Here is a 17635-nt window from a genome sequence, read left to right as displayed (position 1 = left end):
GGACGTAAAGAATCCCATGGCACTATTTCGAAGAAGAGCAGGGAAGTTATCCCCGGTGTCCTGGCCAATATTTATCCCTCAACCAACATAACAAAAACAGATTATCTGGTCATTTTCACATTGCTGTTTGTGGGAGCTTGCTGTGCGCAAATTGGCTGCCGCGTTTCCCACATTACAACAGTGACTACACTTCAAAAGTACTTCATTGGCTATAAAGTGCTTTGAGACATCCGGTGGTCATCAAAGGCGCTATATAAATGCAAGTCTTTCTTTTCTTTTTATTGGACAGATCCAGTAACTCGAGTTCCTGGCACACTTGCGAGTCCTGTCTCTCTCTGCTCCTCTGTGGCTGGTCATCCACTTCGCTCTCTCTACACTATTCCTGTGTCCTGAACTGGTTAATACGTCTGCTTGACTGAACATATTCTTGAGAAGATGATGATCTAGACGGTCATCCTCTCTGATGCTGCACAGTGTGGCCAATTGTCCCCGGGGCACTAAGAATCAGGTTTCCTACACTGTACAAATGTATTGCCCCTCGATACAGTGAGGATCCACAGTGATCCATATATTACACTACACAAAACATGAGAGTGCTCTGCACTGCCATCCCTCTGAGTCTAAAGGTCTAACTTTAAAATGACTATAGTGTTACCTTGAACTCTCACCAGTACCAAACTCTCGCAAGAATCAAACTCGACTTACTCACCACACAAGTATTATTAATTATTGAAAAAAGTCTCTCACTTACCAGTCCTAGCCTTGTAGCTTCAGGTCAAATATCCCCTCAGTGCCAATTTATAAACTTTGCAAAATGTCCTCCCTCAAATCTTGCACCTTTGTCTTTCACAAAAAGTAAAATGGAGGTAGCTTTTTTAAAACATGAGTGGTGGCGATGGCAGCAGCAATAGTCCAACAATGGATTGTGGGGGCTTTGGTGAATAGAAAAACAAGTTACCTGCCGGCCCTCACCATTGCTCACAGTGGCTCCTTGTGCAAATTATTCACATCAGCTGAGTGTTAGGGAAAAGTTCAAAGATTTATCCATGTCTGTCAAACTCCTATGTGATAATTGTATTAAGGTGCATGAACAGGAAGGTCTCGAGTTCAATTTATGGTCTGTGGTATGTGAAATGATTTCAGTTGGAGTGGCAGTAGGGATGTGATGATTAGCTTCAATACTGCAGAGCTTGGGAGGGGAAATAAACAATCAGGATTATTACTCCTGCTTGCTGTCCATTGACCCTTGCTGGAAAGTGTCCTCACCCATGGATTTAGGTTTGGCCCACCCAACGTGTTGAATAGTTTGCTGGGACTCACTGTCTAGGCTGACTGTGAAGAATGAGGTACTGGAGGGCTGCCAGTATCCATTAAATCATAACCAAATATTGGTTAGCACATTGAAAAACCTGAGGAATCTTAAATAATGAGAAGTCTAAATTGGAATTGGAATATTGGTGATTAACAATCGGTTTGTACATCATGTCCTGCAATCCCAAAAAGCTCCCTTCCCAAGACTTTCTTCAGATGCAGTTGGCTCTGAAAAACACCACTTACACACTGGATGAGCCAGCTTTCTTGTTTCTGTCCTTACTTTTACCATAAAGCATTTATATTATAAAGAAAATGCAATGTGAATAATATTTTTTGCTAATGCAGATACATTAAGTTAATTAAGGAGAGCCAACACAGATTTGCAAAAGGCAAATCGTGTTTGACTAATCTAATTTTTTGATGAAGTAACAGGGAGGATTGATAATGGATGTTGTCTACATGGATTTTCAGAAGGCGTTTGATAAAGTGCCACATAGAAGGCTGGTTAACAAAATTGAGGCTCATGGAACAGGTGGGTCAGTGGCAGCTTGGATAAGGAATTGGCTTAAGGACAGAAAATAGCGAGTTGTGGTAAATGGCTGTTTTTCAGACTGGAGGATGGTAGATAGTGGTGTTCCCCAAGGGTCAGGGCTGGGGCCACTGTATATAAATGAGCTGGATACTGGAATACAAAGTAGAACTTCTAAATTTGCCGATGACGCCAAACTTGGGGGTGTGGCAAACAATGATGATGATACCAATTGACTACAACAGGACATAGAAAGTCTAGCAGAATGGGCAGACAAGTGGCAGATGGAATTTAATAAAGAAGTGTAAGGTGATGCATTTTGGAAGGAGCAGGGAGAGGCAATATACACTTAATGGCACAGTTTTAAAGAGTGTGCAGGGAAAGAAGGACCTGGGAGTTAACGTGCATAGGTCCCTGAAAGTGGTAGGACATTTTGAGAGAGTGGTTAACAGAGCATATGGGATCTTGGGCTTCATAAATAAAGGTATTGAGTACAAAAGTAGAGAAGTTATGCTGAACCGTTATAAAGCGCTGGTTAGGGCACAACTGGGGTTTTGCATCCAGTTCTGGTCACCACACTTTAGGAAGGATGTGAAGGCACTTGAGAGGGTGCAGAGGAGATTTACCAGAATGGTTCCAGGGATGGTGGATCTTAGCTACAAGGACAGGTCGGAGAAGCTGGATTTGTTTTTGTAATGTATATACCGTTAAGTGGGGAACTATCTTTTACAGCTCATGTATACTGTAGTACCGGCAGTGACCACACCTGTATATAGCCTTGAGTAGTAATCTGTACAGTTCAGTTCAACTGTGAGCCACGTTGAGTAAACACCTGTTGTACCGTTCCTGCTGCAGTCTGTATCTTATTATACCCAGACGCAACATTGACGACGAGGCAAGTTCGAACCTACCTGCAACTCTGCATCACCTCCCGGGGATTCGTTCCTGGAGATCAGTGGATTGGAGGTCAAGGCCAGAGACTCGGGCGTCGACCACGGGCAACCGCCCAGTCATCCAGCAGAGACTCGAGAATTGCGGGGGAGGCTGTCGAGAGCCAGGCTTGGCTTTCCAGTCGAGGTGGTCCAGCGAAACGGGCTGGCAACAGGTAGTGCGCAGACCCTTCCCGGACAGCGGCGGGCTAGAGCTCGACCTTGCGGCACAGGAAAATGGCCGAGCAGCGTCGACGGGGGAGGAGAGGGCAGAGCGCACAGGGCGCAGCCGGTGTTCAGGGGCCGAGCAGCGTCGAAGAGGGGGAGAGAGAGACGCGCAGAAACCCGCGAGGCGCCGCCATTGCCACGAGGACCGCCGAGAGCGGTGTTGGCAGCAGCGGGGGAGGAAGGAAAGCGCGGGAGACGCCATTTTAAACCACACCCAAAATGCCGAAGAGTGGCAGTATCACCGCATTTGACAATGAAGTCGAAGATTGGACTACATATGTCGAACGAATAGAGGTATACTGCAAGGCAAATGAGGTGTCAGATGACAAGAAAGCGCCGGTATTGTTAAATTTAATGGGTGCAAAGGCGTATGGCTTATTACGAAATCTAGTAACCCCAGCAAAGCCAGTGGAAGAGAGTTTTGGAGACATAGTGACGGTACTACAGGAACATTTAAACCCCACACCGCTGCTGATAGCAGAAAGATACAAGTTTCACAAACGGAACCAGCATAAGGATGAAAGCAATGCTGAATATTTAACGCAACTGCGCAAACTATCGAAACACTGCCAGTTTGGAGCGGGACTGGCAGATACCTTAAGGGACAAGTTTGTGTGTGGGCTTCAAAGTGAAGGAACCCAGAAACGGCTTTTATCTGAAAAGGACCTTACGCTGGACAAGGCTTTCAGCATTGCGGTATCATATGAAGCAGCAGCACAGGGCGCTGCAGAGATACAACAGAGACCGCAAGAATATGGCACAAACGAAATATCATACAGAACAGAGAACTGCTATCGCTGCGGCAGAACAACACACGACCACAATGATTGCTGGTTCAAAGACAAAGTGTGCAGACAGTGTGGAAAAGTAGGACACATAGCACGAGTCTGCAGGTCGGGAAAGAAAACCAGCAATAAGAAATCTCCAAAAGAAAAGTACAAGAAGGTACATAAGGTGACGGAGAATAGTTCAGACGAACAAAAGAGTGATACCGACTCCGAAAGCAGGGAGCTGAGTTGTCTGAAACTACATAATGTGATCAAAACGGAGGATCACCGAACCATTTGGGTCACTCTCAAGATAGCAGGAGTCCAGGTAAAAATGGAATTGGACACAGGATCAGCCCTAACAGTCATAAACCGACGGGACTACGAGCGGCTATTCTCACACATACCCTTGAGAGACATAAAAATTATTTTGAAGACGTACACGGGGCAAAAAGTCTACCCCAAAGGAAAAATAAGGGTGACCGTTATATATAACGGTAAGGAAACACCTAAACTAGACCTGTATGTATTGCAAGATGGAGGACCACCATTACTGGGACGTGAATGGATCCGGAAAATACAGCTGGACTGGCATTCCATACAAGCACTGACTGTGGCTGCCAAAAAGGATGACGACGTCACACCTGGGCGACTGTCAAAGATCCTAACCGACGCGCAAGAAGTGTTCCAGCAAGGACTCGGAACACTAAAAGGCATGACAGCAGCAATTAAAATCGAAGAAAACGCAAGCCCAAAATTTTTTACGGCCAGACCGGTACCTTATGCGATCCGCCCAGCCGTCAAAGCAGACCTGGAGAGTTTGGAACATTCAGGAGTACTGTCCAAGGTAGACTGGAGCGAGTGGGCTACACCCATCGTCCCTGTGATGAAAAAGTCGTTGAGCAGCACGCCTGGGGAACCAAGGAAGGTTCGCATCTGTGGGGACTTTAAGGTAACAGTGAACCCAGTCCTTCACACCGTGCAATATCCACTTCCACGGATTGAAGATATTTTCGCCTCGCTACCTGGAGGGAAATGCTTCACTAAGATTGATCTGGCCCAGGCGTATCTGCAAATGGAGGTAGAAGAAACATCAAAAAAATACCTCACAATCAACACCCATAAAGGTCTCTACCAATACAACCGGCTGGTATTCGGGGTAGCATCAGCTCCGGCTATTTGGCAGAGGGCAATGGAACAAGTCCTGCAAGGGATCCCAGGGACCCAGTGTTATTTGGACGACATCCTGGTCACGGGCGAAAATGACAGTGATCACCTCGCCAACCTGGAGCAGGTGCTCACTAGATTGAAGGAATATGGGCTCCGAGCTAACCACCCCAAATGCGAGTTTTTTTAAAAACAGATCTCGTATTGTGGCCACGTTATCGATAAAGAGGGGTTACTTAAGTCCCCAGAAAAGATTGAGGCAGTAGTCAAGGCTCCAGCACCGGAAAACGTGTCACAACTGAGGTCGTTCCTCGGGCTGGTAAACTACTACCATAAGTTCTTGCCAAATTTGTCCACAATACTACACCCACTGAACACCCTACTGCAAACTGGAGTGCCATGGAACTGGAGTGACGAATGTAAACGAGCTTTCCAGAAGAGCAAAACACTAATCACATCGAAAGAGGTATTGGCCCATTTCAAACCAGCACTACCAATTCGGTTGGCGTGTGATGCGTCACCCTACGGCATTGGAGCAGTGCTGTCGCACAATTTCTCGGACGGCTCAGAGAGGCCAATAGCCTTTGCGTCACGATCACTAACCTCAGCCGAGCGTAACTACGCCCAGATTGACAGGGAGGCCCTCAGCCTAGTGTGGGGAGTGAAAAAGTTCAATCATTATCTGCACGGGCAGAAATTCACCTTGCTGACTGACCACCAGCCTCTTGTCTCCATTTTTAATCCGAAGAAGGGCGTTCCGGTGATGACTGCGCAACGACTACAAAGATGGTCACTTTTTCTAGGGGCGCACCACTATGAGATTGAATATAAGGGCACGAAACAGCATGGAAATGCTGATGGGCTATCACGCCTGCCACTGCCTACTGCGGAGGAAGCACCAGCAGTGGATCCTGTCGAAATATTCCATTCGACTATAGTTGAATACCTACCAGTAACTAATGCTTGTATCGAAAAGGAAACCCGAAATGACCCGACACTGTCTCGGGTATATGATTTGACGGTGAAGGGATGGCCAGCACATGGCGACTCACTGTTGCCAGCATTCTCGACAAGGAGAGAACAGCTGTCAGTGTGCCGGGGGACCTTGATGTGTGGATCCCAAGTGGTAATTCCACCCAAGTTAAGGGATAGAGTGCTCAATGAGCTTCATGAGGGTCATCTGGGAGGAGTAAAAATGAAAAGCCTAGCCAGGGCTTGTGTGGTGGCCGGGAATCGCTAAACAAATCGAGGACCTGACCAAGAGTTGCTCAGGATGCCAGAAAGTCCAAAATGCACCACCACAGGCCCTTCTACAACCATGGGAGTGGCCCTCATCTTCATGGCAACGGGTGCATATTGATTTTGCTGGTCCATTCATGGACTCAATGTTTTTAATAGCCGTGGATGCGCACTCGAAATGGCCTGAGGTCATCAAAATATCCTCCACCACCACGGAGAAAACTATTGCAGTCCTACGGACCATTTTTGCCAGGAATGGCTTGCCAGAACAGGTTTGCTCTGACAACGGACCACAGTTTGTGTCCGAAGAGTTCCGGAGGTTCTTGAAAAAGAATGGGGTAAGGCATTACACATCCGCCCCGTATCATCCAGCCACAAATGGATTGGCTGAGAGGTTCGTACAAACCTTTAAGAAGGCAATAAAGGCTATGTACAATGACAACATTCCGCTGCAGCACAAGGTGGACAATTTCCTGTTCGCCTACCGGAATGCGACACATGCAGTCACCAACCAGGCCCCAGCCATGATGTTCTTTAACCGAAGGTTAAGATCTCGCCTGGATTTGCGCAGACCAAACGTATGAAGAGATGTTGAGAGTAAGCAATTCCAGCACATCCATGAGAAGACAACAAGGAGCTTCAATGTAGGGCAACCAGTCTTGGCCCGCGACTACCGAACAGAAAAATGGCAGCCAGGAACGATATGCACACGGCAGGGCCCACTAATGTACACAGTGGACGTTGGGGAGAGCATCGTGAGACGCCATGCTGACCAGATCCTAGAGTCACAGGAACAAGTCAACCTCATGCCTCGCCCATACGTACCTGGTGATGAACCCTACGTACAGGTCGCATCTACCCCAGAAACAGTAGCATCGGAAACTGATGAACCAACCGACGACAGGGGGCCAGAATCACCTCCGCACCAAGAGCAAGACACTAGGGAAAGGCTCTATCCAGAAAGGCTCAGGAGGCCTCCCCAAAGACTGAATATATAAATAGACTATTTTCAGCTAATGTTGCATGTTAAAAGTGTTAATTGTAATTAGTTTGATATTTAATTGTTAAATGAGTGTTATGGTACTGTTAATCTAAAAGGGGAGGAATTGTAATGTATATACCTTTAAGTGGGGAACTATCTTTTACAGCTCATGTATAGTGTAGTACCGGCAGTGACCACACCTGTATATAGCCCTGAGTAGTAATCTGTACAGTTCAGTTCAACTGTGAGCCACGTTGAGTAAACACCCGTTGTACCGTTTCTGCTGCAGTCTGTATCTTATTATACCCAGACGCAACATTTTTCATTAGAGCGAAGGAGGTTGAGGGGTGATTTGATAGAGGTGTACAATATTATGACGGGTTTGGATAGGCTAGACGGGGAAAGGCTGTTCCCACTAGTTGATAGTACAAGGACTAGGGGACACAGATTTAAGGTTTTGGGCAAGAGATGCAGCGGGGACGTGAGGACAAACTTTTTTACTCAGCGAGTGGTGATGACCTGGAATTCGCTGCCGATGGAGGTGGTGGAAGCGGAGACAATCAACGTTTTCAAGGGAGCCTGGATAGGCACTTGAGGGAAATAAACTTGCAGGGCTATGGGGATAGAGCGGGGGAATGGGACTGACTGGATTGCTCTACAGCGAGCCGACACGGACTCGATGGGCCGAATGGCCTCCTTCTGTGCCGTTATGACTCTATGACATCCGCATCATTAAATATTTGACCAACATTTTATTACTAGAGAAGACAACATCTGGGCATTATTTTTAATCATGATATTGCGTTTGGATGAGATTTACTTAACTGCAATTGTAAATAATTATTTAAATTGGTTTGAAAATAAATGAGAAATAGCCTGCTAAATATTTTTTTCTGATGGTAGTTCTGCCCTAACAGACAATGCTGGAAATACTCCAGTGCAGTACTGAGGGAATGCTGCACTTTCGGAGGTGCCGTCTTTCGGATGAGACGTTAAACCGAGGCTCTGTCTGCTCTCTCAGGTGGACGTAAACAATCCAATGGCATTATTTCAAAGAAGAGCAAGGGAGATATCCCCGGTATCCTGCCCAATATTTATCCCTCAATCAACATCATAAAAACAGATTATTTGGTCATCGTCACATTGCTGTTTCTGGTACCTTGCTGTGCGCAAATTGGCTGCCGCGTTTCCTACATTACAACAGTGACTACACTTCAAAAGTACTTCATTGACTCGAGAAGAGCGTTGGTGCGATGACACAGCCTTGCTTGACCCCGGTTCATACATGAATTGGGTCTGTGGTGGAACCGTTGGTCAGGATCACAGCTTGCATGTCGTCGTGAAGCAGGCGGAGGATGATGACAAACTTTTGAGGGCAGCCGAATTTGAGGAGGACACTCCATAATCCCTCATGGTTGACAGTGTCGAAGGCCTTTGTGAGATCAAAGAAGGCCATGTACAGCGGTTGGTGCTGTTCCCTGCATTTCTCTTGTAATTGACGTGCGGTGAAGATCATGTCCATTGTGCCCCTTAGTGGGCGGAATCCGCATTGCGACTCTGGGAGGAGCTCTTCGGCCACTGGGAGAAGGAGATTGAGAAGGATTCTTGCGATGACTTTCCCTGTGGCAGACAGCAGGGAAACTCCTCTAATTATTGCAATCAGACTTGTCACCTTTCTTGAAAATGGTCACAATTACGGCGTCTCCGAGATCCCCTGGCATGCTCTCCTCCTTCCAGATAAGAGAGATGAGTTCATGAATTCGCACTAGTAGTGCTTCTCCGCCATGCTTCTCGCACCAACGCGGTTCTCTATCTTCCTTGCTGCAATGCTCCATCTCACCCTCAGTAAGCTCCCCACTGGAGTGGAGCTAATTTACAGAACAAATGGTAAACTGTTCAACCTCCATCGCCTCCAGTCCAGATCCAAGGTCGTCTAATCCTCTGTTGTCGAATTACAGTATGCAGACGATGCTTGCGTCTGCGCTCACTCGGAGGTCGAACTCCAAACCATCGTCAACACCTTCACCGAAGCGTACGAGAGCATGGGCCTTACACTAAACATCCGTAAGACAAAGGTCCTCTACCAACCTGCCCCCGCCACACAGTACTGCCCTCCGATTATCAAAATCCACGATGAGGCCTTGGACAACGTGGACCACTTTCCATACCTCGGGAGCCTACTGTCAACAAGGGCAGACGTCGACGACGAAGTCCAACACTGCTTTCAGTGTGCCAGTGCAGCCTTCGGTCACCTGAGGAAGAGAGTGTTTGAAGACCAGGACCTCAAACCCGGCACTAAGCTCATGGTCTACAGAGCAGCTGTGATACCCGCCCTGCTGTATGCCTCAGAGACATGGACCATATACAGCAGGCACCTCAAAGCACTGGAGAGATACGACCAACGCTGCCTCCGCAAGATCCTGCAAATCCATTGGCAGGATAGGCGCACCAACGTCAGTGTTCTTGCTCAAGCCAACATCCCCAGCATCGAAGCTTTGACCACGCTCGATCAGTTCCGATGGACGGGTCACATCCCAAAACAAGCGCTCTACTCGGAGCTCCGGCATGGCAAGAGAGCAGAGGAAATGCTTCAAGGACACCCTCAAAGCCTCCTTGAAAAAGTGCAACATCCCCACCGACACCTGGGAATCCCTAGCCCAAGACCACACAAAGTGGAGGAGAAGCATCCGGGAAGGCGCCGAACACCTCGAGTCTCTTTGCCGGGAGCAAGCGGAAGCCAAGCGCAGGCAGCGCAAGGAGCGCATGTCAACCCAAGCACCCCACCCACCTGCCCCTTCAACCACCGTCTGCCCCACCTGTGACAGAGACTGTAGGTCCTGCATTGGACTAACCAGTCACCCGAGAACTCATTTTTAATGTGGAAGCAAGTCATCCTCGGTTCCGAGGAACTGCCTAAGAAGAAGACTTCATTGACTGTAAAGCGCTTTGGGACGTCCAGAGGTCATGAAATGTGCTATATAGATGCAAGTCTTTCTTTTTTTCTTTTATTTCAAGCATTTTCTCTTTTTATCATTGTTGTTTTAGTTGGTTATAATCAGCATGAATTGTTAATTAAATTTTTTTAAATTTTCAAACAAAGATAAAAATTAGAAATACATTTCTCAAGAAGCCTAATTCAAAATAAACTAAAATTATTTGGGGGATTAAACCAATATGGTCTGAGTTATGAGGAAAGTCTAGAGAAACCTGGATTCTTCAGGAAGCATCTAAGATGTGCTCTTATAGAGGTATATAGAAGGGATAAGGGAATGAAAAAGATAAATGCAGAATATTTTTTTTATTCGTTCCTGGGATGTGGGCGTCACTGGCAAGGGCAGCATTTATTGCCCATCCCTAATTGCCCTCGAGTAGGTGGTGGTGAGCCGCCTTCTTGAACCTCTGCAGTCCTTGTGGTGAAGGTATTCCCACAGTGCTGTCAGGGAGGGAGTTCCAGGGTTTTGATCCAGCAACAATGAAGGAACAGCAATATATTTCCAAGTTAGGATGCTATGTAACTTGGATGGTGTTCCCGTGCGCCTGCTGCCCTTGTTCTTCTAGGTGGAAGAGGTTGTGGGTTTGGGAGGTGCTGTTGAAGAAGCCTTGGCAAGTTGCTGCAGTGCATCTTGTAGATGGTACACACTGCAGCCACGGTGCACCGGTGGTGGAGGGAGTGAATGTTTAAAGTGGTGGATGGGGTGCCAATCAAGCGGGCTGCTTTGTCCTGGATGGTGTCGAGCTTCTTGAGTGTTGTTGGAGCTGCACTCATCCAGGCAAGTGGAGAGTATTCCATCACACTCCTGACTTGTGCCTTGTAGATGGTGGAAAGGCTTGGGGAGTCAGGAGGGGAGACACTCACCGCAGAATACCCAGCCTCTGATCTGCTCTTGTAGCCACAGTATTTATGTGGCTGGTCCAGTTAAGTTTCTGGTCAAATGGTGACCCCCACGATGTTGATGGTGGGGGATTCAGTGATTGTAATGCCGTTGAATGTCAAGGGACGGTGGTTAGACTCTCGCTTGTTGGAGATAGTCATTGCCTGGCACTTGTGTGGTGCGAATGTTACCTGCCACTTATCAGCCCAAGCCTGAATGTCATCCAGGTCTTGCTGCATTCAGGCATGGACTGCTTCATTACCTGAGGAGTTGCAAATGGAACTGAACACTGTGCAGTCATCAGCGAACATCCCCACTTCTGACCTTATGATGGAGGGAAGGTCATTGATGAAGCAGCTGAAGATGGTTGGGCCTACAAAACTGCCCTGAGGAACTCCTGCAGCGATGCCCTGGGGTTGAGATGATTGGCTTCCAACAACCACAACCATCTTCCTTTGTGCTAGGTATGACTCTAGCCAGTGGAGTTTTCCCCGATTCCCACTGACTTCAATTTTACTAGGGCTCCTTCATGCCACATTCGGTCAAATGCTGCCTTGATGTCAAGGGCAGTGAGTCTCACCTCACCTTTGGAATTCAGCTCTTTTGTCCATGTTTGGACCAAGGCTGTAATGAGGTTCCCAAACTGAGCATCGATGAGCAGGTTATTGGTCGGTAAGTGCCAATTGATAGCACTGTCGATGACACCTTCCATCACTTTGCTGATGATTGAGAGTACACTGATGGATTTAAATTAAATTACAAGGGCAGACCAAGGGACACAGGTTCAATCTAATAAAAAAGGTAAATTCAGGACTGATGAAGAAATTGTTCTTCACACAAAGCGTGATCAACATATGGAATAGACTTCCAAGAAAGTAGTGGAAGCAAAAACCTGAAGTCTTTTAAGAAATAATTGGGATGCTGAAATGAGAGGACTGTACGGTCTTTCTGGATGAACGATTGAAGATGGGTTGAATGACCTTCCTCATCTGTAATTATCTTGTGAATAATGCTGTTTATTCTAGATTCCCAACATTCATGGTTTACCTGTTTACTTCTATAAGTGAATCAATCCTCAATTTACAATCATTACTGGTGCCTTTGGACCACTTGTGATCCCTGCTGTTCTCTCCTCCATCTCTACATTGGACAATGTATATGTAGCAATAGATTATGGGTAGGGCAAGTGATTTGTTACTACTCAGATACTTGCATTTTCACTGCCTTCAAGATTTTTAACGCGAAGTACTCAGCCATCACATCACATTACTCACGGTAGGTATAGAAATCTGCAATGATTTGTCTAGGGATGTCATGCCACATTAAATCACTTGCCCTAAATATAGACTATAACATTTGCTTATGATCCGAAATCCCTTCTACCTGGTAGTAGATTTGCCACTCTCCTTGAAGATGTCTTGGGAGTCACTAAGAAAGGACATTTACTTATTTGCACTATGTTGGAATAAACCAAATAATACTTATCAAACTGCCCAGGAAACTCGTAAAATATTCAAAGTACAAAAATAAGCAATGCTCAGCAACATTTTCTCACTTAAAAGGATATTGCTGACAGAGATAGTTTTGGAACTCATTCAAGAAACAGAGTCTGGGATATACTGAGAAGATGAATATAAAACAGCAAAGATTACTACAGTATAAACCAAGATATTCAAACACAAAATATATTGAAGGTTTACTATTGTATTCTTTGCAGAACAATATAAATCTCAATGCAGAACTTGGCAACTGAACTCTGGTAAAACAAAGGCAGACAATTTTTAGGCCAGTTAATTACAAAGTCTGTGTCAATGCAAAATGAATTTGGCTTTGTAGTGACACAAAATGTATAATATAACTCAAGTATGAAGGTACATCAATCAAATTTTGGCGTGAGGTGTAAGATCACTTCAAGGAGATATTCTCACACTATTCCAGCTTCACACCCACTACATTATAATTGTAACCGGTGCAGTGTTAGCTGTGGCTCAGTTGGTAGCACACCCGCTTCTGAGTCAGAAGGTTGTGGGCTCAAGTCCCACTCCAGGGACTGAAGCCATCCATTACTATGCACATAAAGTTAGGCTGACACTCCAGTGCAGTGCCGAGGGAGTGCTGCACTGTCGGAGGTGCCGTCTTTCAGACGAGACATTAAACCAAGGCCCCGTCTGCTCTCTCAGGTGGACGTAAAAGAACCCATGACACTATTTCAAAGAAGAGTAGGGGAGTTATCCCCAGTGTCCTGGCCAATATTTATCCCTCAACCAACATAACAAAAACACATCTGGTCATGGCTGCCACATTACACCAGTGACTCCACTTCAAAAGTACTTCATTGGCTGTAAAGCGCTTTGAGATGTCTGGTGGTCGTGAAAGGCACTATATAAATGCAAGTCTGTCTTTCTTTTTAATATGTTCCCAGGCAATCCAATGGACATGATTTTAAAGTTTTTCCAATGTTAACAAAGAGTCAACTCAGGACATGCATGCATGCTCAGATTTCCAATTTTTCTGGAAATCTAGACAGCAATATGAATCTAGTATTACAGTAAGTGTTTGACAGCCTCATGTTGCTCTCAGCAGGCACTAGTCTCTAACTCATACCTGTAGTATGACAGTGTCCTTTTTATGCAATGATGGAATGGTCCAAATTTAAGTTATATTTGTTAGTTAGTTATATTTGGAGAAAGTCTTAGAACTTTATAGGAAATTGAAGGACCAACAAAAAAAATTCCACTGGTCACGAGAAAGTGTGTACCACTGCCACAGAGATCTTATCTCACAGACCAATCTGCAGAATTTACCACTTTATGCACTAAGGATAACCTTTGAGAAAACAATTTAAAGAATAGCCTTTGTCTCTTGCAGTCTTACGTGAGCTGCCTGCAGCTCTCAGGCACGTCCCTCATCCTTTGGATGAATTAATTTCCCTATCTTGGTTTAAATACTGTAATGTTTAAACACCATAAATGATTACTATACATAATTAAATGCATTCTTCTAAATTTTCAGAAATTATTTCGGCGGTATAATAGATGACCACAGAAAAATAACCTAGCCACAAAAGTAAATGTCAGTATTGAATGCAGTAAAGGGGGAGTATCTTGTGCTGAATCTAAATGTTATAAATGGGAGATGTCTACATATTTACTGATGTCTCTAAGCCACCCAAAATATGCTGCTCACTTCAGTACACAACCACTCATATTGTTCTATTTCTCTCCTCTGGTCTGCTCGGGCCATCCGTAAGGATGAGCAAAGTGTCCTGAGCTTCTCTCAATGTTGTGCTGAAGCCAGCCATTACTATGTACACAAGACTCTCCCTGATTTTTCCTCTTCCTAACCACTGTACCGTGCATTGGTGCTCTGATGTTTTCAACTGACTAATGTAACACCTGTATTTTCCTACGTTTGAAGCTTCAAACGCTTCAAGGACATCCTCAAAGCCTTCTTGAAAAAGTGCAACATCCGACACCTGGGAACCCCGAGCTCAAGACCGCACAAAGTGGAGGAGCATCATCCGGGAAGGCGCCAAACACCTTGAGACTCTTCGCCGGGAGCAAGCGGAAGCCAAACACAAACAGTGGAAGGAGCGCACGTCAACCCAAGCACCCCACCCACCCGTTCAACCACCATCTGCCCCACCTGTGACAGAGACTCATTGGACTCACCAGTCACCTGAGAACTCATTTTTAGCGTGGAAGCAAGTCATCCTCGGTTCCGAGGGACTGCCCAAGAAGAAAGAAGAATTTTCCTATGCTAAAACAGTTTTAATGCACTTCCAAAATGTGCTCACAATTTAGTTAATTTGAGGAGCTGTCATAAACACACAAGACAAGAATTTTGAGGAGCAAGGAGAGAGAATTTTGGCCCAACAAGTCCATCTCTTTTTGATAGCGATCACCCCACGGTCTCACCGTATCTCTCAATCCCTTCTCTTTTCAGAAACAAATCTAATTATCTCTTGAACTGTCTGCTTCAACAATCTTTTCCTGTAACTTATTTCAAAATTTTACTCAAAGTGAAAATGTTCTGCATAACTTCCCTTGTTACTTCTAACTTCCTATTTGTTTTAAACTTCTGTGTCCTGTTATTTAAACCCATCAACACTGAAGAGCTTGCCCAGATTAAGCATCAATATAATTTTAGACATTTGTTTAAAGGAGAAAATATGAGAATGACTAAAGCTTAAATAAAATTGTTCACCTCACCTCGGCACACAGCCCAGGCCTCACTGTCACATTTCTCTCCACTGGTCCTCAACTCAAAGAAATTATACTCTTCAAAGCTCAGGAGGCCATTGCCATCTAAATCGATTACTTCAAAGATGTCTGACAGAGCAGCCCTATTAAAATTAAAAGACAGTCAGGATGGACAGGTTGCATCATCAGAATACAAAAAAGGTATGAGCTACCAAAAATGAAATAAAAAACAGAAAATGCTGGAAAAATATGTACTATCAGATGACATTTTTTTTTTAATTCTCTTTTTCTCCTTGCCTATGGTTCGCCAGAAGAAATAGCACATATTACAGCTGTGTTTTCTGCAACCGGCCGAGAGAATTACAGTGCCACGCCTGGAGCAGGTAAGAATACCAGCCATTACTATTACAGCATTACCCACTGATATGAATGTATGCACACAAGCACACACACAAAACACTTCTTTCCTGCATTTTAAAAACTATCAGACTATTAGTTACCTTTTTATGAAAGTACAGTAGTTTGTACACTTGAACTCTTGTCCTCATCCTGCTGTTCTCCCCTCAACTCTGTATTCTTGGGCACCTCCTGACACGTCCTTCTGAGTACTGTACTATAAGTGGGCTTCTCCAGCATGAGTATGTTATTCTGCTGAAGCGTTACACCAGAACTGTTACCCCACTTTCTCTTCCACATGCTGAGTGGCCTGCAGCGCATTTCCAGTATTTTCTGGGGGGTTTTCTGATTTTCAGCATTGGCATTTTTGCACTCTAACACAAATCAGATCTATTTTAAACTATGTATTTTAAGCATCTGCTTTTTAAAATAAAAAAGTCACACCTGAATTCCTTGGTGAGAGCTAGGTCACCATTTTCCCTGTGGACCAGCTTGGCATCTCGTGTCACTGATTTCCTCCTTTTCCTTAATCTGCAGCCAGTAGTGAAAGGGAGGAGGTGATAAACTCCAGAACGAAGCTCTCCCTTCCATCCAAACTTCTGTTGTATGAAAATTAACAGATATTAAAACATTTTTAGTCACTCTTCTGGACATCATTGTGATCCAATGTCAAATAATTTGCTTCACTTTACTGAACATTTTTTTTAACACAAAAAATAGGTACTAGGTGGCACAAAGTGTTCTTACACCCATGGGACTGGAATTCAAATCCAGCCTAGTTTGATGGGATGAATGTCTCTTCTCTAAGCCTAATGTAAAGCTCCAAACTGATATGAATTTGATCTCAATCCAGTTCAGAATCCAAATCAACAAAACTACAAAATTCAGCACTCATGGGCAATTTCATTGGGAAGGCTGACATTTAGAAATGGCCTCCGATGTTCAGCTAAGGTAAATTTGTGGCGCAGCATAAAAAAAGGTACCAACTCCTGAATCCAGGTCTTTATGCCCAAGGAAATGTGAGCCTCACCTCCCTTCACGCTGTTCACTGATAAATTTGTGTGGGTTAGGGGCCTTCCTCCCTGAAACCATTTCCCTTCTGCCACAAATCAATCTCTCAGCATCATCTGGATCTTGCACAAAGGCTGGATGAAGCCAGTATCTTGCATGCCTCGAAGTTCTGAACTTGAGATAGTATGGGATGAGACAGAGTACAAAAGTGAGGAACAGGTGCTGGCAGCAGAGGAGGAGTAGGAATCTGCTGATTGAATGGCCACATGGCTGCCAATGATCCCTTAGCTTTGGGAAATACAGCAGGTGAAGGGCAATGGTCAGCTGTGTAATGCTGCTGTCGCTACTCAGGAGAAAAGGAGATGAAATGCTGGCCAAGTTCTCCAAAGTATTTGTCACTTGTTTGATACATGTGTGGGAGGCACATTGTCTCTGATGCTGCATTTGATCCTTATGCTACCCTACAAAAAGTCAAAGGCAGAAAAATTGAGGTGATTGGTGACCTTGACCATTCCTATGGTATAGTTGACTACAGATGTCCTTACAGCAACTGGCTCCCTGTTGACATGGAGCCATTCCCTTCATTTGTTGAAACATAGATGTGATAAGCCAGCGGATATGGTTGGTGGCCTAATGGTGGTAGCAGAAAATCAGGTATTGGGTGGTGGCTGATATCCCTGACATGCCTTCTGTCATTCTGTACCATTTCACTTACGCATATAGTACTTAACATATTTCATCTGACTTGCTGAATGCCATGGCATTCAGTAGCTTGCAGTTAAGATGACCTGTCACTCCCCGAGTTCATATAAAAATTTCTATCGGAAGAACTTCTTTTATAAGTGACCTCTTTTTCCTCATCTGTTCCTGTTCTAATAAAGTCTTTGAAATGCATGAATTACAGTCAGAGAACACTTTGTTATTTTAGGTTGGCGTAAGCGTTACTTTAATGTTACAACAACACACAAATTGTATCAGAAAACAAATGTTCAAAAAAGA

General features: G+C 45.0%; 1 protein-coding gene across 1 annotated transcript in view; it reads right to left on the bottom strand.

Moving 5' to 3' along the window:
• The window catches only part of efcab7 (EF-hand calcium binding domain 7), a 151491-nt gene that overhangs the window by 73213 nt on the left and 60643 nt on the right, over nt 1-17635 (bottom strand). Inside the window, exons 9-10 of the mRNA XM_085982688.1 lie at nt 16070-16224; nt 15239-15372 (exon numbers count right to left, since the gene is read on the bottom strand). Of these exons, the coding sequence (XP_085838814.1) occupies nt 15239-15372; nt 16070-16224 (289 nt within the window). The remainder of the gene's footprint in view (nt 1-15238; nt 15373-16069; nt 16225-17635) is intronic.

Source organism: Somniosus microcephalus, chromosome 3 (assembly GCF_052327205.1).
Source record: "Somniosus microcephalus isolate GS21.2 chromosome 3, FLI_Smic_1.0, whole genome shotgun sequence".
Taxonomy (NCBI): domain Eukaryota; kingdom Metazoa; phylum Chordata; class Chondrichthyes; order Squaliformes; family Somniosidae; genus Somniosus; species Somniosus microcephalus.
This window is presented reverse-complemented; position numbering and strand designations above follow the sequence as displayed.